The sequence below is a fragment of the Pyxicephalus adspersus genome, chromosome 3, assembly GCF_032062135.1.
Source record: "Pyxicephalus adspersus chromosome 3, UCB_Pads_2.0, whole genome shotgun sequence".
Classification (NCBI taxonomy): Eukaryota; Metazoa; Chordata; class Amphibia; order Anura; family Pyxicephalidae; genus Pyxicephalus; species Pyxicephalus adspersus.
Window position 1 is genome coordinate 118834183 of NC_092860.1, and position 21175 is coordinate 118855357.

Consider the following 21175-nt stretch of genomic DNA (forward strand, 5'->3'; position numbering starts at 1 on the left):
AAGGATGGCTCCCAGCGTCAGAACTATGATGTCTATCAGGCGTTTGTACAGGGCTTAAGGCTGTATACACACGTGCAATAATTGTCGCTGGAAAGGATCTTTCACGATCCTTTTCAGCGACTAAGGACTGCACGATGCATGAACGAGTGCTGTACATACAGCACTGTTCTGCTCTATGGAGAGGGGGAGAAAGTCTGAACAGGTACATTAATTTATTAAAAGCAATTAGGACAGATGTTTGTAATATCAGGCAGTGGTGAAAAAAAAAAACAAAAAAACTTCATGGAACCTAGACATTAATTAACTTCAAGAGCAAGCTGTGCTTTGATATGTAAAAAGAAACAACTGCAGAGTTTGTCTTGGTCAATAAAGACATACAAGTGGTTGCAGAAGCTCAGTCTCAGCTGTGTTTAGCAAAAAAGTGATTGAGCAGGAAAGCCCCGTTTGTATAGTCGTCCATATGTCGGATGTCCTCTATTTGCAATTTTGAGCATCTCACACCATTGGGGTCTATTTATAAAGCAGTAAATCGGACAATCACTGAAATATTCGCTGCTGGAGAATCAATTACTGCCTTTGAAACACATGAACCTAGAAGATTCCCTATCAGGGAATGTTTTAGTCAATTGCAGATTATCTGCTTTATAAATAGACCCCATTGAAAAACTTGCTTTTATTGGCCTAATCATTTGCAGCCCTAGCTGTTTATGAAATCTGTAGGAAGGACATCTCTGAGTCCTATAACATGACTTTCAAAGAGAATCTCTTCTGTAACTGTACAATTTATACATTATTGTAAAATGCCTTGTGCAATGTTTTGTTTTAAATCTGGTGCATGTGTCTCCCTCTTCATTAGATTGTATTACTGGCCTGAAACAAGGTGTGTACTATCAAGGAGGTGACCAAGGCTCTGTGTTTGTCCCAGATGTTGAATATTGCCAGATAGTGTGTACCTTCAATCCGCGTTGTATTATGTTTTCATACCTAAATGCAAGCTGGCCTAAAGAAAGTGAAAGGTAGACTCCTTTTTTTTTTTTTACAATCTACAAACTTTTCAACATTTTCTAATATAATGCACAGTATCTGAATACTAATAATAATCATTTTATTTCCTTAAAAAAAAAAGATTTGCATGCCTTCTAAAGGACAGCGTGAAAGTATCATTACCAGAATTATCATCAGCTGGAGCAGTTTCAGGACATTCTTTGAAACACTGCACAACCAAAATATACAGTAAGGTTTTTATATCTGTTTCCATCTAGCATAGTAAATTGTTTACACTCGGCCAATGATATAAATACCAGATCTTGATTATACTTTATTTAGGTTCCTGAATGTAATGACCTTGATAACAGTAATTGATAGTTGGTAAAATTGCTTATGGTGGGGAAATAAAAGAAGTTACCTTTATAACAAGTGCCTAATACCCTTTCATGTTAGCACACATTCAATTTTGTGCAATTATGGTGGGGTAACTTATGTTTCCATACACTTATAAAATTGGTGTCACGTTGAAGTTCTGTGACTTTACAAAACGTTCAGTTGGCTAAAACCTAAACCGCCCTATTATAAAGAGTTAATATGAATTTTCTAACAGAATAACAGAATTAAAAAAAACATAATAAATAAATAAAAAAAGGAGAAGCTGAAACAACCTTAACATTCTAGAGAGATAAGGTCTAAAAAAAACATTTTTTGCCTTTTTTTGTATTTGTTTGGTTAATATTTCCCTCTCTCACAGCCCACCAATCTATTGACTTTCTGGTTTGCAGTGATTAATGATTAATATTGTAAATTATCTCTCGGATAATATTTAAACAGTTGGTATTTTTCTACTAATAACCTTATAAGCTAGTTACTGAGTGAATCTATAATGAGCTAGGCTCAGTCAGACAACCAATTAGCCATGCTGTAACCTTTTAAATCTGAAAGTCGAGAGATTTTAGTTTGGAAAATAAATTTAGGTCCAAGTCCAGGTATAAGTTAAAAAGCTGGGGAACTCATTGGTGATCTTTGCCATGGAATACTAAAAGAGTTAGAGGATGGGGTGGGCAGCTGTGAATGCCTCTGGGGCCTGGAACTTAAATGTAAAGGGGGAGGAATGGAGCCCAGCTCTTCAGAGAAAAATACCCAGAGGACAGGAACCTGAAGATAGGATGCCACTAAGGCTCAAGACTGTTCATTCTGGTGCAAATAAGTTATTCCTGGTATGAGTTAAGTTATAAAGGCTATCTGTGTTTGGGTCTACTATGTACTCCTTGGAAATGAACTGTACCCTAATGACACTCTGATGCCTCTCTGACACCCTCTCTTCTCTCTATGTGCATTGGAATTACAATAAGCCCCTAAAAATGAAGACATGCGAACCTCTGTGAGCTTCTGGTGTCACCTTACTAGGAAGGACCTGGGTATGACCTGGCTGCCTCTATTGGGATGAACCCTACAAAAAATAAATGAATAATAACACACTAGCCTTAATATAGGCAATGTGTCTGTGTTTACTTTTCTAAAAAAAAATCTGACTCTCTTTCATTATTCCTCACATTTTGTTCTTCATGCCAGTCTATTTGTCAGATAAATTATTACTACAATACTTTGAAAAATACTAAAAAAAACAGAAGAAAATAAATCTGGGACAAATCTGTAAAAAAGTAATTAGTGTCTGATTAAATTTATCATTTATGTTCTTTTGTTATTGTTTTTTTTTGCCCTCCCGCCCTTAAAAAGTTAAGATTCGAGTGGTATGCACAATGACAGCTAATTGAACAAATCTGAATAATGACAATAATGAACGTAAAACATTGAAAAACCCTGACACGTAGCCTGTACCAATACAATGAAATAGTGAAAAGACTGAATTGCTCTGCAAAGTGGAGTAATATTGCTACTGATTGTTTACTTGTCCAAATTAGCCCTACATTTTGCAATGGAAACTGCTTTTGTAAAATTTGTTTAAAAGCAATGTAACCCCTATGTTAGTTCTGATCTGGTAATCAATGGCATTGTCCATTAACAAAGCTAGGTCATAGAAAAAGTCCTTCTATTGACTCAAATGTGTTTAGTCAAATTGTAAACATTTGCTGACATTTTTGTTTTGCAAAGCAAAAACTTTCAATTTTTTTAACCCTAATGAGCTCTCTGATTGAGTTAAGTAGAAAACAAGCACCGACTTGAGAGATTAAAAGGTGCAAGGGGGTAGTCTGACCCTTATTATGCAAAACTGAAATGGCATAAACTGATTCGGACTAGCAAAGGACAATCTATATCCATGTCAGGTGAATTATAGATGTCAGCGTTAATGTAAATTGTTCTGCTCTTTTCTAACTATTCAGCATATTTATGTCAAAATATTCAAGAATTTTTTTACAGCTTGCAGGGATAAGCTTTTCCCAGGACTTGACATGATGGGGACAAACTACAACATTAGCAAAGTGGCAAACGTGGAGCAATGCAGGGAGTACTGTACCAACAGTATTCATTGTCAGTTCTTTACCTATGTTACGGAGAATTTCCACAGTGCACAGCTACGGTGAGTATTTGAATTCAATTAGGAAGCTTAAGCTAAAGTTTAATTATAATTTTACACAGTAATCTGCCTATATTTTGTCTTTCCTGGTTTCCCCCCCTCTCAGCATGCTAATGAAATTTTAACATTGATTACCTTAATTAAGACCAAGCGATGAAATCAATTTATTCAACTAATATTTTTTTAAATAAAGAAAAGCTGTCTGAAGATTTATGGAGGAATCTGGCAGCCCCATGTAGTAAGGGCATGACCGGATATCTACTCATTCCCAGCGCAATGTGTTCATGTGTACCTTATCCGTTCCCACAAAGTGTTAAAGTAAGTTCATTACACATACCATGGTTAAAGCTCTCTATGGAAATAAAAATACTGGTACATAGTGGTGTGCTTATAAAGCAGTGAACCTAAAATTCTCTGGATAATATTTTATTGATTATTAACTCTTCTTCACCAGAAAATGTGAATGTCAAGATTTGGTGTTTTCTAATTACACCACATAGTTACCAACTTTACAAACTTGTTTTTTTTTATGTCTCAAGAAGTAAGTCCATGTCAATTAGGATGATACACCATCCCACCAGTGTTCATATACCAAACTGTAGCTGTCCGTTTCCAAAACCTCAGGATAACTGCTCTGGCTGCCGTTAAAAAGGGATGTAACACATTCCTTTTGGCAGATTTTACGGTGCCTTGGGGTTGTTGGGGACATCATAGCCTGTGAATGTATTATAAAGCTTTATGATTGTCTCCCACAAATGAAAGATAGCTGGGCATTCCCATTCCCACCACAAATGAATCACAGCATGTATCAGGGAGAGAAGGGGAGATACGATGTAGATATGTTGAGCATCGATACCACCTGGAGACATCTTATAATTGATCTCCTAGGCTTTGCATGGGAAAGCAAGTTTGTGTGTTAGGATAAAAGCCTTTTCCCATTCTGAATCAGAGATAGACAGTCCCATGTCTGATTCTTAATACCTGGTATAGATAAGGGAATTGGGCACATTTTCTTGAAGGCCTATGTTATACAATTAAGATATAGTATGGGATGGGCAATCTGGGGATCTTAATACCACATCTAGAGCAGAGAGACTCCTGTGGAGAATGGAACATAAAAGATGAAAGTTGCAGGTATTGAAACCAGGGAGCCAGTTTACTAAACTTCCTGACATTTAAGGATGAGAAGGGTGGGAGTTGTTGTTTTGGAGTATGTTACAGACGTGCAGTGTTTTTGGCATTCCATGCTAGGAAAAGCTCAAATAGGAGGGTCAGAGGACCCGGCCTGGAAGACAATTTCCCTGTGTGTAAGAGATGGCACTTTAGACGTAATAGATCTAAAATTAAGCCCCGGAGAGGATGGGAAGAGCACAGGAGTAGGCTGTCTATCAATGGCAGCGCTCGTACCAGTGTTCAACCCAGAGTTTTTTTTAAGCCGGCTGGGAAGAATTTGTAGGTGTGTGTCAGCCCCTGTGTTGTGACTTAACTTCTTCAGTAACCACCCAAAAACAGCCAGGTGGTTACTAAAAAGTGCCAGGTGGTGCACCTGGCTAAAAAGGCTGGGAAGAACATTGTGAAGGTCTAATGGGGAATGTACGATCTTCAATAAAACCCAGCTTTTCCTGTCTCTGTTATGAAACCAATCATCTATTCGTATTAGATTTGAGTTATGCACAAGCTATGTATGGCACAATAATGATGTTAAGGCTAGTTTTACAAGGTACTGGTTTTATTAGGAGCACAAAAAAAGTATTATATTCTTTCTGGCTATTAAGGAATATATTTTATATCAGTAGTGTACAGTGTATCAGTAGGGGAGAAGGGGCAGGTGGGGGTGGTGGTCAGCACCAGGTTTTGCCTCTCAGGGGGTGCACAGGGTCTTAAAAGTATGTTAACTACTAAACGAGAGTGTGTGTTGAAATTGGGAACTCCACTCCAAACAATACTCTGCACACCATTCATAATAGCTATCTTTTGCTGAGGGCATGCTTACTTAAATGACCATTTCAGTGGTTTCAGTAAAATGCTTGTGTCATGGGCACACTCTATTTAATTTGTTTATCTGTCAAATAAATATTTTAACAGCCCCAGGATGTTACACATTCAATGATGCAGCAGAGACCCCTTAATGGTGATGATGTACAAAGTAACTGCTTTATATGTCCATTCGAGAAGCAAAATCATATGTATAAGCCATACAAAGATGTATGGCTTATAAATATGATCTAAAGTCAATATCAATATTCTTTTGCTTACAGTCATGTGCTTACAGTCATGTTTGTAGTTTCTCTACACAACTTCTAATTTTTTGGAAAACACAGAATAGTATTCAAACAGCAGAAAGGATGCTCCCCAAATGGCATGTGTGCTGGTATTACCATAGAAGGGCTTCCTTGCTATGTGAATACCAGTTTTAGAGGTAATGCTGTTTTTACATTATAGAAAATGAGAATAAAAAAAACACAATTTACCAGCAGCCAGCATTCTCTGTGTATGGTAGACACAATCTCAGCACCATAGACAGCAACCATAAATATGTGAATGAGTGGTGTTTCCAGCAGACACAAAAATTCACCCAAAAGAAAAAGAAATGCTTCTGCAGTAGTATCAATGTTCACCATGGCAAAATCCTGCTCATGTCATAAAATACATGACAGTTCCACAGAGCAATCAGGCAGGTAAGAATGTTTATTGCAAAAAGGACATCACCTGATCCTTTCTGCAATAAAGACACACATTGTTATGGTGAAACTTAAGTTCTGTTTAATGTGGTCTGTGTGATGTTTTGTTTGTACATTTTTTAACATTTAACATATACATTTACTTTGTTCTCTTAGAAATCGTTGTTATATTAGGACATCCAAAAATGGAGAGCCAACTGAAGCATCTAACAAAGAAAATATGATATCGGGCTTTAGTCTCCAATCATGTAAAACCAGACCTTCAGGTATAAAGAAAAAACTAATCTGCACTTAAAGTGAAACAAAATTTTTGCATTTTGTGTGAAAATGAGCATAACTATTCCCCAACTATTTGGTGAAAATCTAAAGATTTTGGTAAAATTTTGCCATTTTCCTAAAATGCATTGTGGTCATTGGGGAGAGGATATTAAGGTATTAAGCTTCATCCTTTTACTTTAAAAAACAGAGAGATACGCAACAGAACAAAATCACTCTCAGCATGAAATGTTAGCAATAGGTGATGGTGAGAGGATGAGCAGAATAAACAAACTTTTTGTACAAGAAAGTATTTTAAAATAAAATTACTTTCACTGTATAACATCTGAATAATGTCACATGGTAGTGAAGGCAATAAACAAGTCATTTTTTAATAATTCCTTTTCAAAAAAATGTCAGTCTAAATTTTTTAACAATAAAAAATATTGTTTCAGAGAGTGCAGATCACTCTCCCTTGACATCTACATACAGGCTGGAAAGATTAAATAAATTTTTTTTTACATTGGATTTCAACTTTCAATTCCCTTCTGATTGGTTGCTAGGCTCTCCTGAAGGACCATTGGAATGTTCCTACTGGCTGAGAGCCGTTCCAGTGTTTCCTGAGGATAATGTGATTGGTGCTCTTTCCATTTTTTTATAATTCATCCAAACGCTGTTTTATTAAATATTTCAGTTATTATATGGCCATTATTAGACTCATTTTCACTTTATGCTCTGGTAAATGTATGTAAAACTGCATGCAAAATGAATGTTGAGATTTGTAGCATACTGTTTGAAGACATGATCTGTCTGGTTGCTTTTTATTCCTGTGCTACAGCCTACATAATTAGCATAAAAAGACACAAGTCTACTAAGTTCATCTAAAAGACAGAATTACGTTCAATGCATTCTCAGTACCCTCTTCAGAGGTATGACTTGAAGATATTAATAGCCATTTATACTTTGTGCTTTCAGAAACATTTGCAGTTTTTTATAAAGCAATCTGCAGGGTTGACTTATGACCTATGAAATATTTCACATTTTTACACTGTGACAGAAGAGATGTCTGTTGATGTGCAAATGCAGTAAATGCAAAGCTGAGAGATGATTTTAAAAATGAAAGAGTGCCTGAGTAAGGTACAGGTATCTTAAAGGAGGATTCCAAGAACAAATGGGTTGTTACACAAAGGAGAAATATTGGAAACAGTCAGGGCTCCTGTTTGCAACCAGTGCCAATGGGCAGGAATGAAACATTCTGTGGGGTGGTGTCATGGCCACGCCAGTGGTGTCACCCCTTGGTGTGGATTGGAGGAGACACACAGGATTTGCGTGTCCCGGTCTGCTGAGATAAACAAACAGTTGTGTATGGATCCTAAAAGAAGTGAGAAACTTTTATCAGACCCAGAAGTATAAATGTCTTTTATTTTTTTATTATATGAAACTGGGATTAACCCTGGGGGGGGGTAAAATATCTGTGTTTGCTACACCATTTGATGAGTAAACATGGACTGAACAGTCTAAGTACAAACTAAATCACTAAAAGGCTGGGTCTACATGGTCATTTTTAAAAACACATGTAAATGTTTCTAATTTGTTATGGTATGGTATGCCTTTAAATTGCTGGAAAACGTCTATGCTGCGCTTTCCTGCGTTTTTAACACCCTGCGTTTTTAACACTCCAGTGCTTATAAACACTGGAAAACACCCTATTGAAGTTAATCGAAGTGTTTGCTCCTGTTTTCCCACATTTTTGAGCGATTTCCACCCTGCATTTTCATTTTTTAAACGCTACAAGCAACTGTATAGATAACGCTCATAAACATGCCTCAACGAAACGTCCTGGTGTAGATTAGCCTATTGAAATGCATGGGGAGTTCAAACATGGGCTTTTAAAGCTGGGGAAAACGTCCCTGTAGATCAAGACTAAGTGGGGGTATGCAAATGGTAAAAGTGGAGTTCCCTCTGTTTGGGTTTGCTGAAATGTTGAGGGCAAGGTTTGCATATATTAATAAATATGAACCCATCAAGTAGTTCTGTGTCTCCTTCTCTGGACTGGTACTGCATAGCGGAAAGGGTGCATGTGTCATGGAGGCAGTGGCCCCGTGTTACTGGATTAACGTACAGCAAGGGGCAGAGTCTATGAAACTGCCAGGTTTACACCAGAGCACCCTGTGTACACCAGAGCAGCCAAAGGGTGATATGCTTGGCTTATTCCCTATCTGCAGCCTTCAGCTACACTCCAACCTGGCAACAGCTGACACTTGGACAGCAATTGTGGTCAACCAGAAAACTCAAGAGAAAATGAATACCAGGTATCACTGAAAAACAAGAGGTGGGTATACACAAGAATACAGGAATGGGCATTACATAAAAAGGAGCAGCCAGTAAAGGAACCTGTCTTAGACCAGTGATCCTTGGGCATGAATTGAAGAAAGTGGATGGAGGGGGAATGTCCAGGTCTAGGCTATATACTTAGGACAGAGCTGTGGATGCTGCACCAAAAGATGTGTCCAGGGTTTGCTGTCCTAGTTGCGAGTGGTTTGTTACATGGTTTGATAAAAAAAAAACATGGACATAAAGGCCAAAAAACAAAACCCCACTGATGTATGGATTGGCTATAACTGCAAAGAAGCCTTTCCGAGGTCAAACCTATTTTTCTCCAAGTGCCCCTTGTCAATTAAAATGATAGCATGGTCCCATTATGTATTAATACAAAGGAGACTGTATACACTTCAGTTAACTTTTCCTCATAGTCAAATTCTGCCATGCCCTTTTTAAGTTTTGTTGCCCTTTTTTGCACTAAAACATTTGTTAACTGTTGCCCAAAATGAAACTGCATATTCAAGATGACATCTAATGCTTTGGGGCACAATTTAACATTTATCAACATTTACCTAATTTTGCTATGAAGTGAAAGGGAAAAATCAGGTTTGCTTGTAAATTTAAGACCTTTTCATGCAACTACATAGTTTTCTTTAATCTGTAAACACAGAACTAGATTTTTTAAATTCCAATTCTTAAAATTCTCGTCAACAGAGCAAAAATCAACAGTCCCATGCTTTTGCTGCATCTAAACAAAAGTACACATGTCACATTTTACTCTCTTTTTAGTTTGCCCGTTGCCAGTCATTTCCAATGCTGGAGACACATTGCACGAACACAGAGGCTAGCTAAACAGCCAGGGATGGTAAAGAGGCTATTTTATGATTGGCCGGCAAAGCTGATTAAACTTGCTAGTCTAAGTACGCCCAGAGTCAGAACTGCCCGCATGCGCAGGAAAGATGCGCCTGCACTTTAGCGAGGAAGAGGTAAGTGTGATACATAGTTGGAAAAATGGGAATGTGTTGAGAGGCTTCTCTATGTTGAAATTTTTATGAATGCTACTTCCCTAGATCAAAAAAGTCTTCATGTTTTCTATGGATCTGCTTTGTTCCCCAAGATGTAAATGCTATTTAAAGATGTCTTCTAATGGGCTACCAACAGCAATAGAACACGGCAAAGGAGGGATATCAGGATTCTCAATGAGACTATGCAAGACTAGAACAGTTGGAGGTAATGTAAATACATAACATGAAACAAGTGGATGATGAGTGTTCAGTAATAACTCTTATTAAGGAATAAATTGGAAAGGATGACAAAAGCTTCATATATGTTGACTAGATACATCCTAAAAGCAAATGTATATTAAATGTTTGAAAGTACAGAAATGTAATAATAAAATAAATAATTTTATCACACCAGTCAGAAAATAAATATAAAAACTGCCATTTCTGATATCGCTTATTTTTAAAGGTCTACAGCAGGAGTGGGTAAACGTTTTTAGTCAGGGGCCACAATCTGAAATAAAATTTGACAGAGGGGCGGGTCTGATGGGAGAGTGGGCGGGGTTATGCCATCATGATGCCACTGAACATGACGTCATGATGGCATTACCCCGCCAACTCCTCCATCACATATCTGAGCCTGCGATAGGAGAGTAGGCGGGTTGTGTGCAGTGACAGCCCGCCCACTCTCCCATCGCAGGCTTAGACCCTGTTCCGCCGCTCTGGGCAGTGTGCCGCCCTCCAGCGGGGTCCTTCTCCTGACCCTCCTCAGGGTGGCACCGGCCAGAGCCGCGGACCACCCAAAGGGCTGGAGAAACATCCCTATTGAGCCGTAAACGGCCCGCGGGGCATAGTTTGCCCATGCCTGGTCTACATGCACCCAACTATGGAGTCTCATTAAAAAGAGTTTTAGTATTCCAGCTACACCTTTATGTTGACACTAGGAGAAATTTTAGGAAGAGGCATGAGACTGAGTTATGACCACAGATATGTGATTGTCCCCTGGTAAAATATCTCTTCTAGTATTTTAAACGTAATAGGTTGATTCAAGGGGACAGTATCTATACAGTGGGAAAGTGTGAGTTTTTAGTGGAATAACTTTAAAATTTGTCCTTTTCTGTGTTTTTCTTTTAGAATTTTATTTAAATATTTTGTTTGAAACGTAGCTAAAAATTATAGCTAAAAATTCAAAATGTTCTTCTATTCTCAATCAGGATGTGGACAGCCTGTTGACGTAGAGAACAGAATTGTAGGTGGCAAAAACAGTTATGAAGGAGAATGGCCATGGCAAGTGAGCATGCACATTAAACTAGATGCCTTAAACATCAGACATGTATGTGGAGGATCTATTATCAGCAACCAATGGATAGTAACAGCTGCACACTGTGTGCAAATGTAAGTAATACTTCATTATTATTCATAATCTATACAGGTAGTCCCCGGGTTAAAGACATCTGACATATGGACGACTCCTAAATATGAACAAGGCTTCCTGCTCCCTCGTGTGCAGCACAGAGGCTTGGAGGGGGGTGGGCAGTTTGCATGACTTTCAGAAGAAATTGTTGGCTAAACACAGCTGAGACTGAGCTCTTTTGCAGCCCCTTGTATCTCTTTAATGACAAGACAAACTCTGCAGTTGTTTCTTTTTGCATATCAAAGCACAGCTTGCTCCAGAAGGAAATGAATGTCTAGGCACTATAAAGTTTTTTTTTTGCTTTGTTTGGGATTAGCTCACAGCGAGGATTTTATATAGTACCTGACACCATGCTGCCTAATAATATGTTGAGACAAACATTTGTCCTATATGCATTGATTAAAATAATGTAACTGTTCTGGCATACACATAAATTCAACTTTAGAACAAACCTACATTCCTTATTATGTATGTAACCAAGGGACTACTTTTATAGGCTTTCGGTCAGACAAGTAGAAGAGTGAATATTCAAAAATCAAAGTTATTTTATATAAATGCTTTGGCCCGTTTAATTTAAAGTCACCTTTGCCAAATCTCCTGCACTGTTGCTTGCAAGTATGCTAAAACTAAACTTCATGCCCAAACACGGCCCCCTGGAAGGTGGATATGAAAAGGTTCTCTATGCTTCTCTATACTTGAAAATGTTTGGTATTTACCAGTGGGTAGGAGGATACCCACATGGAAAAAGAGACTGGTTTTCTTATTAGTAATAGTACTCTAATATAAATTCAGCTACTTACTATTTTCTATGACTACTTGGTAGGGACATCTATAATAGTAGCAAATTCCTTTAAATAAAAATGATTTATGCTTTTACCAAAATTACATTTTTCTGATATAATAATCACCTCAGAAGAAATGCAAAATGCACTTTTAAGATTTACCTCAATGTCTTGATCATATCCTCATTATATATTTATTTATATCTAAAATCGGTTGCCTGTACAGAAAGTCAGGACCTTGTACACAGCTTTCTCTTTCAAAAAGCCACTATTTGGTAAAGATAAAAAAAAAAGATTTTCACAGTAAAAAGTAAGAACATGCTTTTCTTTCTTCATACACTTTCAGGCTCCTAGGCTATGTCACATGGCTCACTTCTTTTTTTTGCTACCTTTGATTTCTGCTTGGAGGTATGGATCTAAAATGCTCAGTCTATGTTCAGCCTAGTTCTTTATATCTAAGTGCCATTTTGACCTGTGAAGAACACCCTTTAAAGAAATTTATTGAAGATAATTTAATCTCATGTGGTTTGACCTGATCCAGTACCTTTTTTCCCTGGAATTTTCAATCGTCTTTATTTAAACCAAACTCCTGTGGGTTCTGCAAGGGTCATATTATAGAACTTCAGAAGAAATGAAGTATAGAGAGGCATTGGTTTTTTTATTAAATATTCTGGGGCGGTGAAATATGGTATTTTTGTCTTTAATTTGCAATGTTTCATAACACCGTAGAGCCCTTTATAGGCTGAAAATGTTAAGACACTGCTCCTAATGACTTGAGAATTTAAAAAAAGTAATCACAGTGCTTGTTCACGGTTGGTGTCGTTTGGTTGGTGAGTTTTCAGGAGGCTTGTCAACAGCCCTGCCATAGCACAGACTTCAGTGCTTCAATGCATGTATCTTTTAATCATTATGTGTTCTTCTTCTAAACCACACTAACCCATAGTAAGTGAACCACTGTAGCATTATGATTTTTTTTTCCAAAGGATAGAGTAGGTTGAAATAGGTAGGTAAGCTCTCCAAGGCTGGAGAGAATACTCTTTCAGCAGTGAAGCTGGGTGGTCCAGGATTCAAAACATTTGCCATACCCATAGTTGCAGAAATGAAGAAATGAGGAAAAGGCACACTAGAAGCACTTTCAGGCAAGTGGCTGTTCTGCACTTGGGAAAAATATGTAGAAAAATGTCTAAGAGTCATTGGGCATATTGTATGAAAGCTCTCCAAGGCTGGAGAGGATACACTTTTATCAGTAAAGCTGGGTGAGCCAGCAAACCTGCAATGGATTTATTAAAAGTCATTTGCTATTTTTTAGCAAATGTTTTCAGTCCTGGATCAGATCCATTTCAGGTTTACTGTGTTATCCATCTTCACTGATGAAAGTGTATCTTCTCTAGTCTTTGAGAGATTTAATAATTTAAGTCTAATATCTTTTGTGCCATGAGCTAATGGAGGAGTGAAAAAAACCCAAACTCACCCAGGGCCCCTTCTCTGTCAATAGTTACACTGGAGGAGTAAGAGGTGAAAAAAAGGGGTAAAAGTACGAGGAGGAGGTGATTGTGGGGAAGTTGGAGGACTGAAATTAAAAGGTAGAGGTTATACCTAACCTTACCTTTTGCGTATGAATCTGGGGCAAACCAGGCCAAAAACTTTCCATTAGATTGGAGGGGTTGCAGCACAAAGAGCTTTGACAAATGGGGTTCAAATGGCTGGGCCTGGTAGTGGGTATAGTGTGGATTTTTTGTTTTTTTGCAGGTCCAGGTGGCAATAGCTGAAATCTGGAGATACACTGGCGCTGTAAAATTTTGATTGGCTATTTTTTTTCAAATAATACACTCAAGGTAAAACCTGCTTCATCTGTCCCTTTTGTTTTTCAGCATAACCGAGCTACTTGCATTCTTTAAACTCACTGGGCAATATTTGTGGCTCTTGTCTTTTTATTGTGCTCTCTATGTGCTGCCTATTCATATACTATTCTCACACTGGCCAATTTCTTCCAAAAGATACCTGGAATCTCAATTTTGAATATTTTTGGTAACTAATGGGGATACAGGGGTGACAAGGGATTCGGGGGAGTGTTTGTAGTTTTTGAAATGTTTTGTTCTCTCTGTTTTGACATTTAAAATTTAAAGACCATGCAATGTTGTCCTGAATGAAAAAAAACAACAACTTACAAATGTTACATTTATTTTTATGTTTTGCCACTGGTTAAATGTATCTATAGATTGTAGATTTGTTGTGGCCCTGTTTAAAATATCATCCCTAAAAGTTGTTTTTTTTTTGAAAATTAAATTGAGGGGTCATTGCTGTAGTTAAGCCAAACTAATTATGAAAAAACAATTAACCCTTTAAAAATATCTAATACCAAAGTTGTCGCTGATGCTGTCCCAGACAATCATACTGTCTATAACAAGCTTTAGGGTTAAAAATTATCATCAGGTCTGTCAGCTTTAAGAATTCCCCAAAGCATTTAACTTTATGGACTGTTGATTTCTCCATATCATCCTTAAAAGATGAAAAGAAATACCCTAGGATTTTTTTTTGCCAATAGCTTGAAATTGGCCTTGTCATAGGAAAGGGCAAATCTCAGTTTGTGAATGCCTGGATACATGCACAATAAGGTCTGCTATTAGACTTCCTATCCTTTTTTAAGATGGCACAATGGCACTATTTTCTCCTTAATAGTCAATCCTTGTCCTAGTCATTTTATCATATGTTGCGTTTAGGGCAGGTTGGAGTCTTTTGTGAGTTTCCTTAAATGTAAATAAATAAACCTTTATAAAATCAACCTAGGGAACATCATATTCATTCTCATTTATGTCTTATGCAGATGAAGTTTGCTGCTTTATACCCATGTTTTTTTATGTTTTTTAATTGCTCCAACATGACTGAAAATCAATTTACCCTAGAACTAAAAAAACAACAACAAAAGAAAACATCTCGCCTACCCTACGTCTCATAAAGACACAAAATGCCAGTGTGTACAGCCTTTTTTTAGTAGGTTTTGCACCCATTCTAAAGAAATGTAAAAAATAAACATTTTAAGCGGATAAAATGCAGGTACAAAAAAGAGATCAAATGCACCATGCAATTAATTACCAATGCGCTCAGAAGACAACACAAGCCCTAAGGTTGTTCTTGTTGGATGGGTAACATCACAACTTTATTCATATACATAGCATAATTAATCCAAAACCATAACAGGTTGATAACCTGCGACAAGAAAACCTGTTACAGCTACAGATAAACTATGTGCATCACAAGACCTGTTTTTTCATTCTGCCATTTGAATAGCCATATTAATGCATGAATAAAATAACCAAAAATATCATTTCATTTCATGTTTTAATTTGTAGATGGAGTCATCCTAGATTTTGGGTAGTTTACAGTGGTATCACAAAACTGTCAAGCAACACTCCATTTACAACAAAGTCGGAGATTGAACAAATCATAATCCATCCAGATTATATTGCTGCAGAAAACGGAAGTGATATAGCACTGCTAAAACTAAAGGTACCCCTGACATACAATGGTGAGCATTTCAGTTTTATTTTAGTTTTTAGTTCTAGTTTTTTTAGTTTTAGTTTTTATTTCTTACATATTCCGACTGTTTCACTTATTATTGTATAGTATATTTTCCCAGATTCTGCTGCTTTTGGTTTTATTTTATTACACTTTTCCTGTACATGTTTTTTTAAACAATCAGTTAATAATGTGATAACTGTTGTGGTGGGGCATTAGGACAGCTGCACATAAATAAATGCTCACAAACCTCAATTAACTGAAGCAATGTTGTAAAAATAAGTGGGCCAACATTCTTCCACAATGATATCAGAGACTGATGCACAGTCATACAGTAGGATACAGATAAATAATAATACAGAAAATAACTTCAGGTATTGCTGGCTTTTTTTTGTTAAATAAATAATGATATTGTGGTGCTTTTTTTGTTTTTTTACGCATTGGGTTAGATTTAAATAATTTTTATTAGGATGTAATAATCGTAATTTATACTTCTGCTTTACATTTTTTGGCCTCTGTTTTAAAATATACCTAAATAATTAAATGTCAGATAGAGAATGATACTGAATTTTATAACAATGATAGGCTCCATAAGCCTTCTTCAGTTACACAAGCCATTAAAATTAAACATAAATATATAATTTTAAAAACATTACAAAGTTTTCTTCTGCTATTAAATTTTAGATTATCAACAAGCTATCTGCCTTCCACCACGTCAAGACTTTGTAACTTCTGGCAAATGCTGGATAACAGGATGGGGATACACAGAAGAGTCTGGTATTTCTATTAAAAATTTCATCTCTGTGGTTATAGATAAACTGGAAACCAAACCCTCACTGACCTTTGTAGTAGCAGGCACTGTGGATCAACTATTCTAAAATTTCACAAAAGAAACAGCAGCTGGACAACAAACTCATTGTTAATTGAAGGATTGGGACAGTAATGAACTAATTCCCCTACCCATTATAACTTCAATTTACAGAAAAACACTATACCTTTGTAAATTGTTTTAACTTGGAAGTTGTCAATAAATCTTGCCATATGCACATAAAAAGAAAAAACACAAACAAAGCTCACTTGGAACTGAATGAACCAGGAAATGTCATGCTATAGAGGCCAAAGGAATTTTGGCACAGAAAGATTATCTAGTCCAAGGGTGCCCACACTTTTTTGGCTTGTTAGCTGCTTTTAAAATGACCAAGTCAAAATGATCTACCAACAATAAAAATGCTAAACATAAATTTATTTATATACCGAGTATGACCCAGAAGTGACTGAAGCTAATGAGACATTGAATGACAGAACATTGCACCGACATTGCACTACAAGATTATAGTGACAGGAAAGCTACAGTTAACCCGTCATAGGAGAATGACCTGCTGCACAAGAAAAAGATCTGCTAATCTGTACAAAGGTATCTTGGTAATTGAACCGTGACTCGGAGACTGAACTGACTTGGCTGCCCAGCACTGCTCACCTCAGACTCCCCTCCCGCCCTCTCTGCCTCCCTTCCTACTCCCCACTGTTACACGGGAGCCTTCTCACGCACCGAAAGACATCCCCAGCATTCCGCAATCAACTTGTGTTGCCTTAGCGATTGACCAGTAGATTGTAGTCAACGTTTTGGCACCCCTGATCTAGTCAGTCAAATCAGCCTGCCTATGTTTCACTCCTTCCACTTTTGCACAGGTAGTGGAGTGCTGCTGATAATTAGCAGTGTAATCTACCTTTTTTCCCCCCTAAAAAGCCACACTTTTCTCATAACCACATTTTATCAACTTTTGTTTTTGTGCTGTTCTTCAATCTAGCTATAATATCTCCCAGACATTTCATTCCCTTTTATGTAACTTGCAACAACCAGTGCAGCCAAATGCTTTGGAATGCCACATTGACTGCATTTTAAGTATACCTCATAATGTATGTTAGCTTAAAGAGACTGTCCATGGACTACTTTGCTGCCAGTCTACATTATTGTACATAAAAGATGTAAAACTGAATGCTACCATTCTTCCAAGTAGACTAGGGGCACCTACATGTCTTCCCAGCATAGGGCTGTCACTTATCAGATAGTAAAACCACTGGTTAGCTGCTATTTTCTTTTTGCCTGCTCAATGATGCCAAGCTCGGCTCACTTCTCCTAAATCATTTACATTACCATCCATACAAGCATGACTTAGTACTGGTGGTAAATCTTGTACTAGGTATTGGCCACAGCCCTCCAATGCCAGTTGGAGAAAGTGAGAGAGGGAATTCCCTTGTATGTGCTGCTGCTTTCCACTATTGGTTAAAGACCATTAATGCATGTTAGTTATACTTTCATCTCTCCGACTGCATTTTTTGGCATTTACAAAATAATTTATCAATAAATTATCAATATTTTTTTCTCAAATATTGTTTAGGAACTACTGCAGATGTGCTCCAGAAAGCAGAGGTGCCAGTAAAGTCAAGTACGGAATGTCAAAAAAGCTATTCAGATGTGAAACTAAGTGACAAGGTTATTTGTGCAGGATATGAACAGGGAGATATTGACTCTTGTAAGGTGAGTTAATATCTTGCTAAATGTAGAGATTCCATTGAAAAGTAATAAGGAGCATTGCATTTTAGGAGGATATTGCCTGTTATTGGTGAAAATGTTCTGCAAACCTCATGGCATAACCACATCTAAAGACTGGTTAGCTCAATTACATTATAGTTTTGTTCTTGGGTTTAGTTTAACTGTTTACAGGCCGGTAGCACCCCAAAGTTGCCTCTATAAACAGGCACAGACATATCTTTTGCTGCTGAGACGTTTTGGGACCATTTATACTAGATAAAAAATGGATATGTATTGTGACCACTAATACTGTCATGTAAACCTGTAATTTGGTAACATTTTTTGGGGGAGGACCTCTCGCTTTCCAACTCTACAACTGCAGCCCAAGGGATACATACATCATATATCTCAGGAGACTGTAGGCTGCTTTTTCTGTACATGCCCAATATCGATGGTAGGTGTTATAAAGCCTCCACAAATGCCATCTTTGCCTTTTACCAGTGATCAAGTTTAGGGACTCTTTTCTATGACCATCAAACTTTTATAAGTAGCATAAGTCAGATGCAGTACGAGTTTGGTTAACTCCGTGTTGCTTTGACATGTATCTTAATTGCTTTCATTTACCTTTAAGTTATTGCTGGAAAATTGCTAAAACCCCATACAGATCATTAGAAAACTTTCCATGAAATATTTTCATGGAACAAAACAAATCAGCAAGGTTGGAAAAAAGTACATTTACCATTATTGAGAAAAATCTGAATGAAGTCAGACTCCTGATCTGCATACTTTGAAGTACAGAAGACACGGGAATACCATGAAAGCAAGGGAAATAACATTTTCAAAAGAATGGGTGATTCATGATATTTACAAGATTTTGTCACTATGTGTTCTTTTTTATATTTTTGTGCCTTCTTTAAAAGCATGCATTTTGAGGAAACACCTATATGTTTACTTATGTCTTTGGGTCCTATATCTCTCAGACCTCCTAAAAGTGAACATTTCAATGGGTGGTATATGATTCTGCCTTCTGTACAACCTGCAAGACTGTATTAAAGCAGGCCCATCACAGAGAGATTTTAAAAGCTACCATTGCTGAACTTGTTCTAAAATGCTGATTGGCTTGTCACTAATGTTCCTTACAGATGTAAATATTAGGGACGTATTTTAACTTACCAACAACTACCAAACGCCTACATTTTATTATATTGGTGATTTGGTCTTTCAATGCTCACACATACTTTAGGCATTATATATGATAAATGTTTAATTTTTTTTCTTAAGGGTGACTCTGGTGGACCATTAGTATGTGAAGTTGAAAAGACATGGTATTTAACTGGCATTACCAGCTGGGGAGAGGGATGTGCCAGGCCCGACAAGCCAGGTGTTTACACAAAGGTCACAGAGTACATAGAGTGGATTGTAGAAGCGACAAGAATGTAAGTCATTTATCTTTTATTTTATTATCATTATTATCCTTCTCTCATGGAATAAATTCTACACATTTCTTATGTGATGGGTCACAGGGGTCAATAATAAAACTTATACTTGGTTTCCAACTCTTCTACCGAATGTTTGGTAAATAACTGGCTATGCTAACTATGGCATTCTTTACTTTGTTAAAAATAAATGTAATATAACCAAATATAATATGTATACCAAAACTATAAGTATATGTAATAATAAGTTTACCACACTTTAAGTTATAAATGCAGGCACAAGCCAATTTTGATATTCCTGTCTATTGTCAAATTTTTAAAAACCAGCCTAATCAAGGTCTTCCAAACTTCCAAATAGTTTGCTTATACAGACATACATAAGATGTGCTTTATTCCCCCATCCCTCCTAGTGGACCATGCTCACCTTTGCTCTCCTGATGCTTTATTTAGCTGTAAGGGGCAACACAATTACCCAGAGCTTCTGGTTATGGAGGAACAAGTCACTCCATGTGACAGCTTTGGACCACACTAGTGCTGTTGCATGGGGAGAATCCAAAACCCTGTTTTAGGTTAGGCAACGCCAGCAAGTAACTATAAAGTATGAGGGATGGAAGGTATGAGCAGCTAATAAGAGGAGATTTAACTGAACATGTTGCATTTCCTTGCATGGGCAAATCACAGGGGGCAAACCCTATCAAGAAAAGATTTAACTAAAACTGTTGCAATTTGTGGGCAAATTACAGGGGGTACATTCTAACAAGAGGTGATTAAACTAAAACTGTTGTATTTTCTAGCATGAATAAATCACAGGTTGACTTGAATGTAACCTTTAAATATGTGGTCAACATTGTTAATTGTAATGTGTACATTTTTTTTCTAGAGTAATATGAAATGATACTGGCCTACTGGAGGAATTTTTACATTTACTGAATCAAATCAATTCAAGAATTCATGTATTTTCTTTAAAATGTCATTACTTCAATGTGACCAAGATAAAACAAGGAATTGCCTGGTTTGTCAGGCTTGTTATACAAAACTGTACTTACAATTTTATATACTTGAAAAATAAATTTTTTTCACATGTAAGTTTCTAAACTTTTTTTTTTTTTATTATTGATCAGAATATGTTAAAGTCTTTTCATCAGATCTTACAATTATTGTCTTTGTTACTGTTTCTGACCTGTTAAGTAACTTATTTTTTTTGTCCTGACCATTCACATGAAACATATAGTAAAGGATGTAAAATGTAATATTTTACAGTTGTGGCCATAGTGAAGAAAAATGATTATTCTGCATCTCTGGGACGGGTAAATAGAGACAAGAAAATCTTATTGGCAACTTTAATCTACCTAAAACAAACTTCAACTAGGAAAGTAAGAAAGTTTCCATTGCACGTTTTTTTTAAAGGTGTATATTGCAGGACTGTCTTCCTTACTCTTACTTCACTTTATTACTGATTAACATGCCTGCGAAAAATGTACTATATCAAGTATTGGAACCCTGGGGCCCTTTATGCTAATGATTTGTGATGCAGAATTGTGACCAAGTCTGCGATTATGTCTTCGTATTCTTGTAAAAGAGAAATATCATTCATATTTTTATAAACTAACCTCAAGTAAAAATATTGGAAAATCAATGAATTTTTGTTTGTATCATCATATTTGCTATGAGCATGGTTACATGTTGTATATTATTGATTTAAAGTGTGG

General features: G+C 36.8%; 1 protein-coding gene across 1 annotated transcript in view; it reads left to right on the top strand.

Annotated features, from left to right (window-relative positions):
* The window catches only part of LOC140327467 (plasma kallikrein-like), a 28585-nt gene extending 8033 nt beyond the window's left edge, over positions 1-20552 (top strand). Inside the window, exons 3-14 of the mRNA XM_072406852.1 lie at positions 857-1016; positions 1127-1233; positions 3370-3529; positions 6364-6473; positions 9574-9627; positions 9865-10014; positions 11000-11180; positions 15332-15507; positions 16182-16274; positions 17897-18036; positions 19312-19466; positions 20347-20552. Of these exons, the coding sequence (XP_072262953.1) occupies positions 857-1016; positions 1127-1233; positions 3370-3529; positions 6364-6473; positions 9574-9627; positions 9865-10014; positions 11000-11180; positions 15332-15507; positions 16182-16274; positions 17897-18036; positions 19312-19466; positions 20347-20356 (1496 nt within the window). The 3' untranslated portion in view covers positions 20357-20552. The remainder of the gene's footprint in view (positions 1-856; positions 1017-1126; positions 1234-3369; positions 3530-6363; positions 6474-9573; positions 9628-9864; positions 10015-10999; positions 11181-15331; positions 15508-16181; positions 16275-17896; positions 18037-19311; positions 19467-20346) is intronic.
* Positions 20553-21175: the final 623 nt, after the last annotated feature.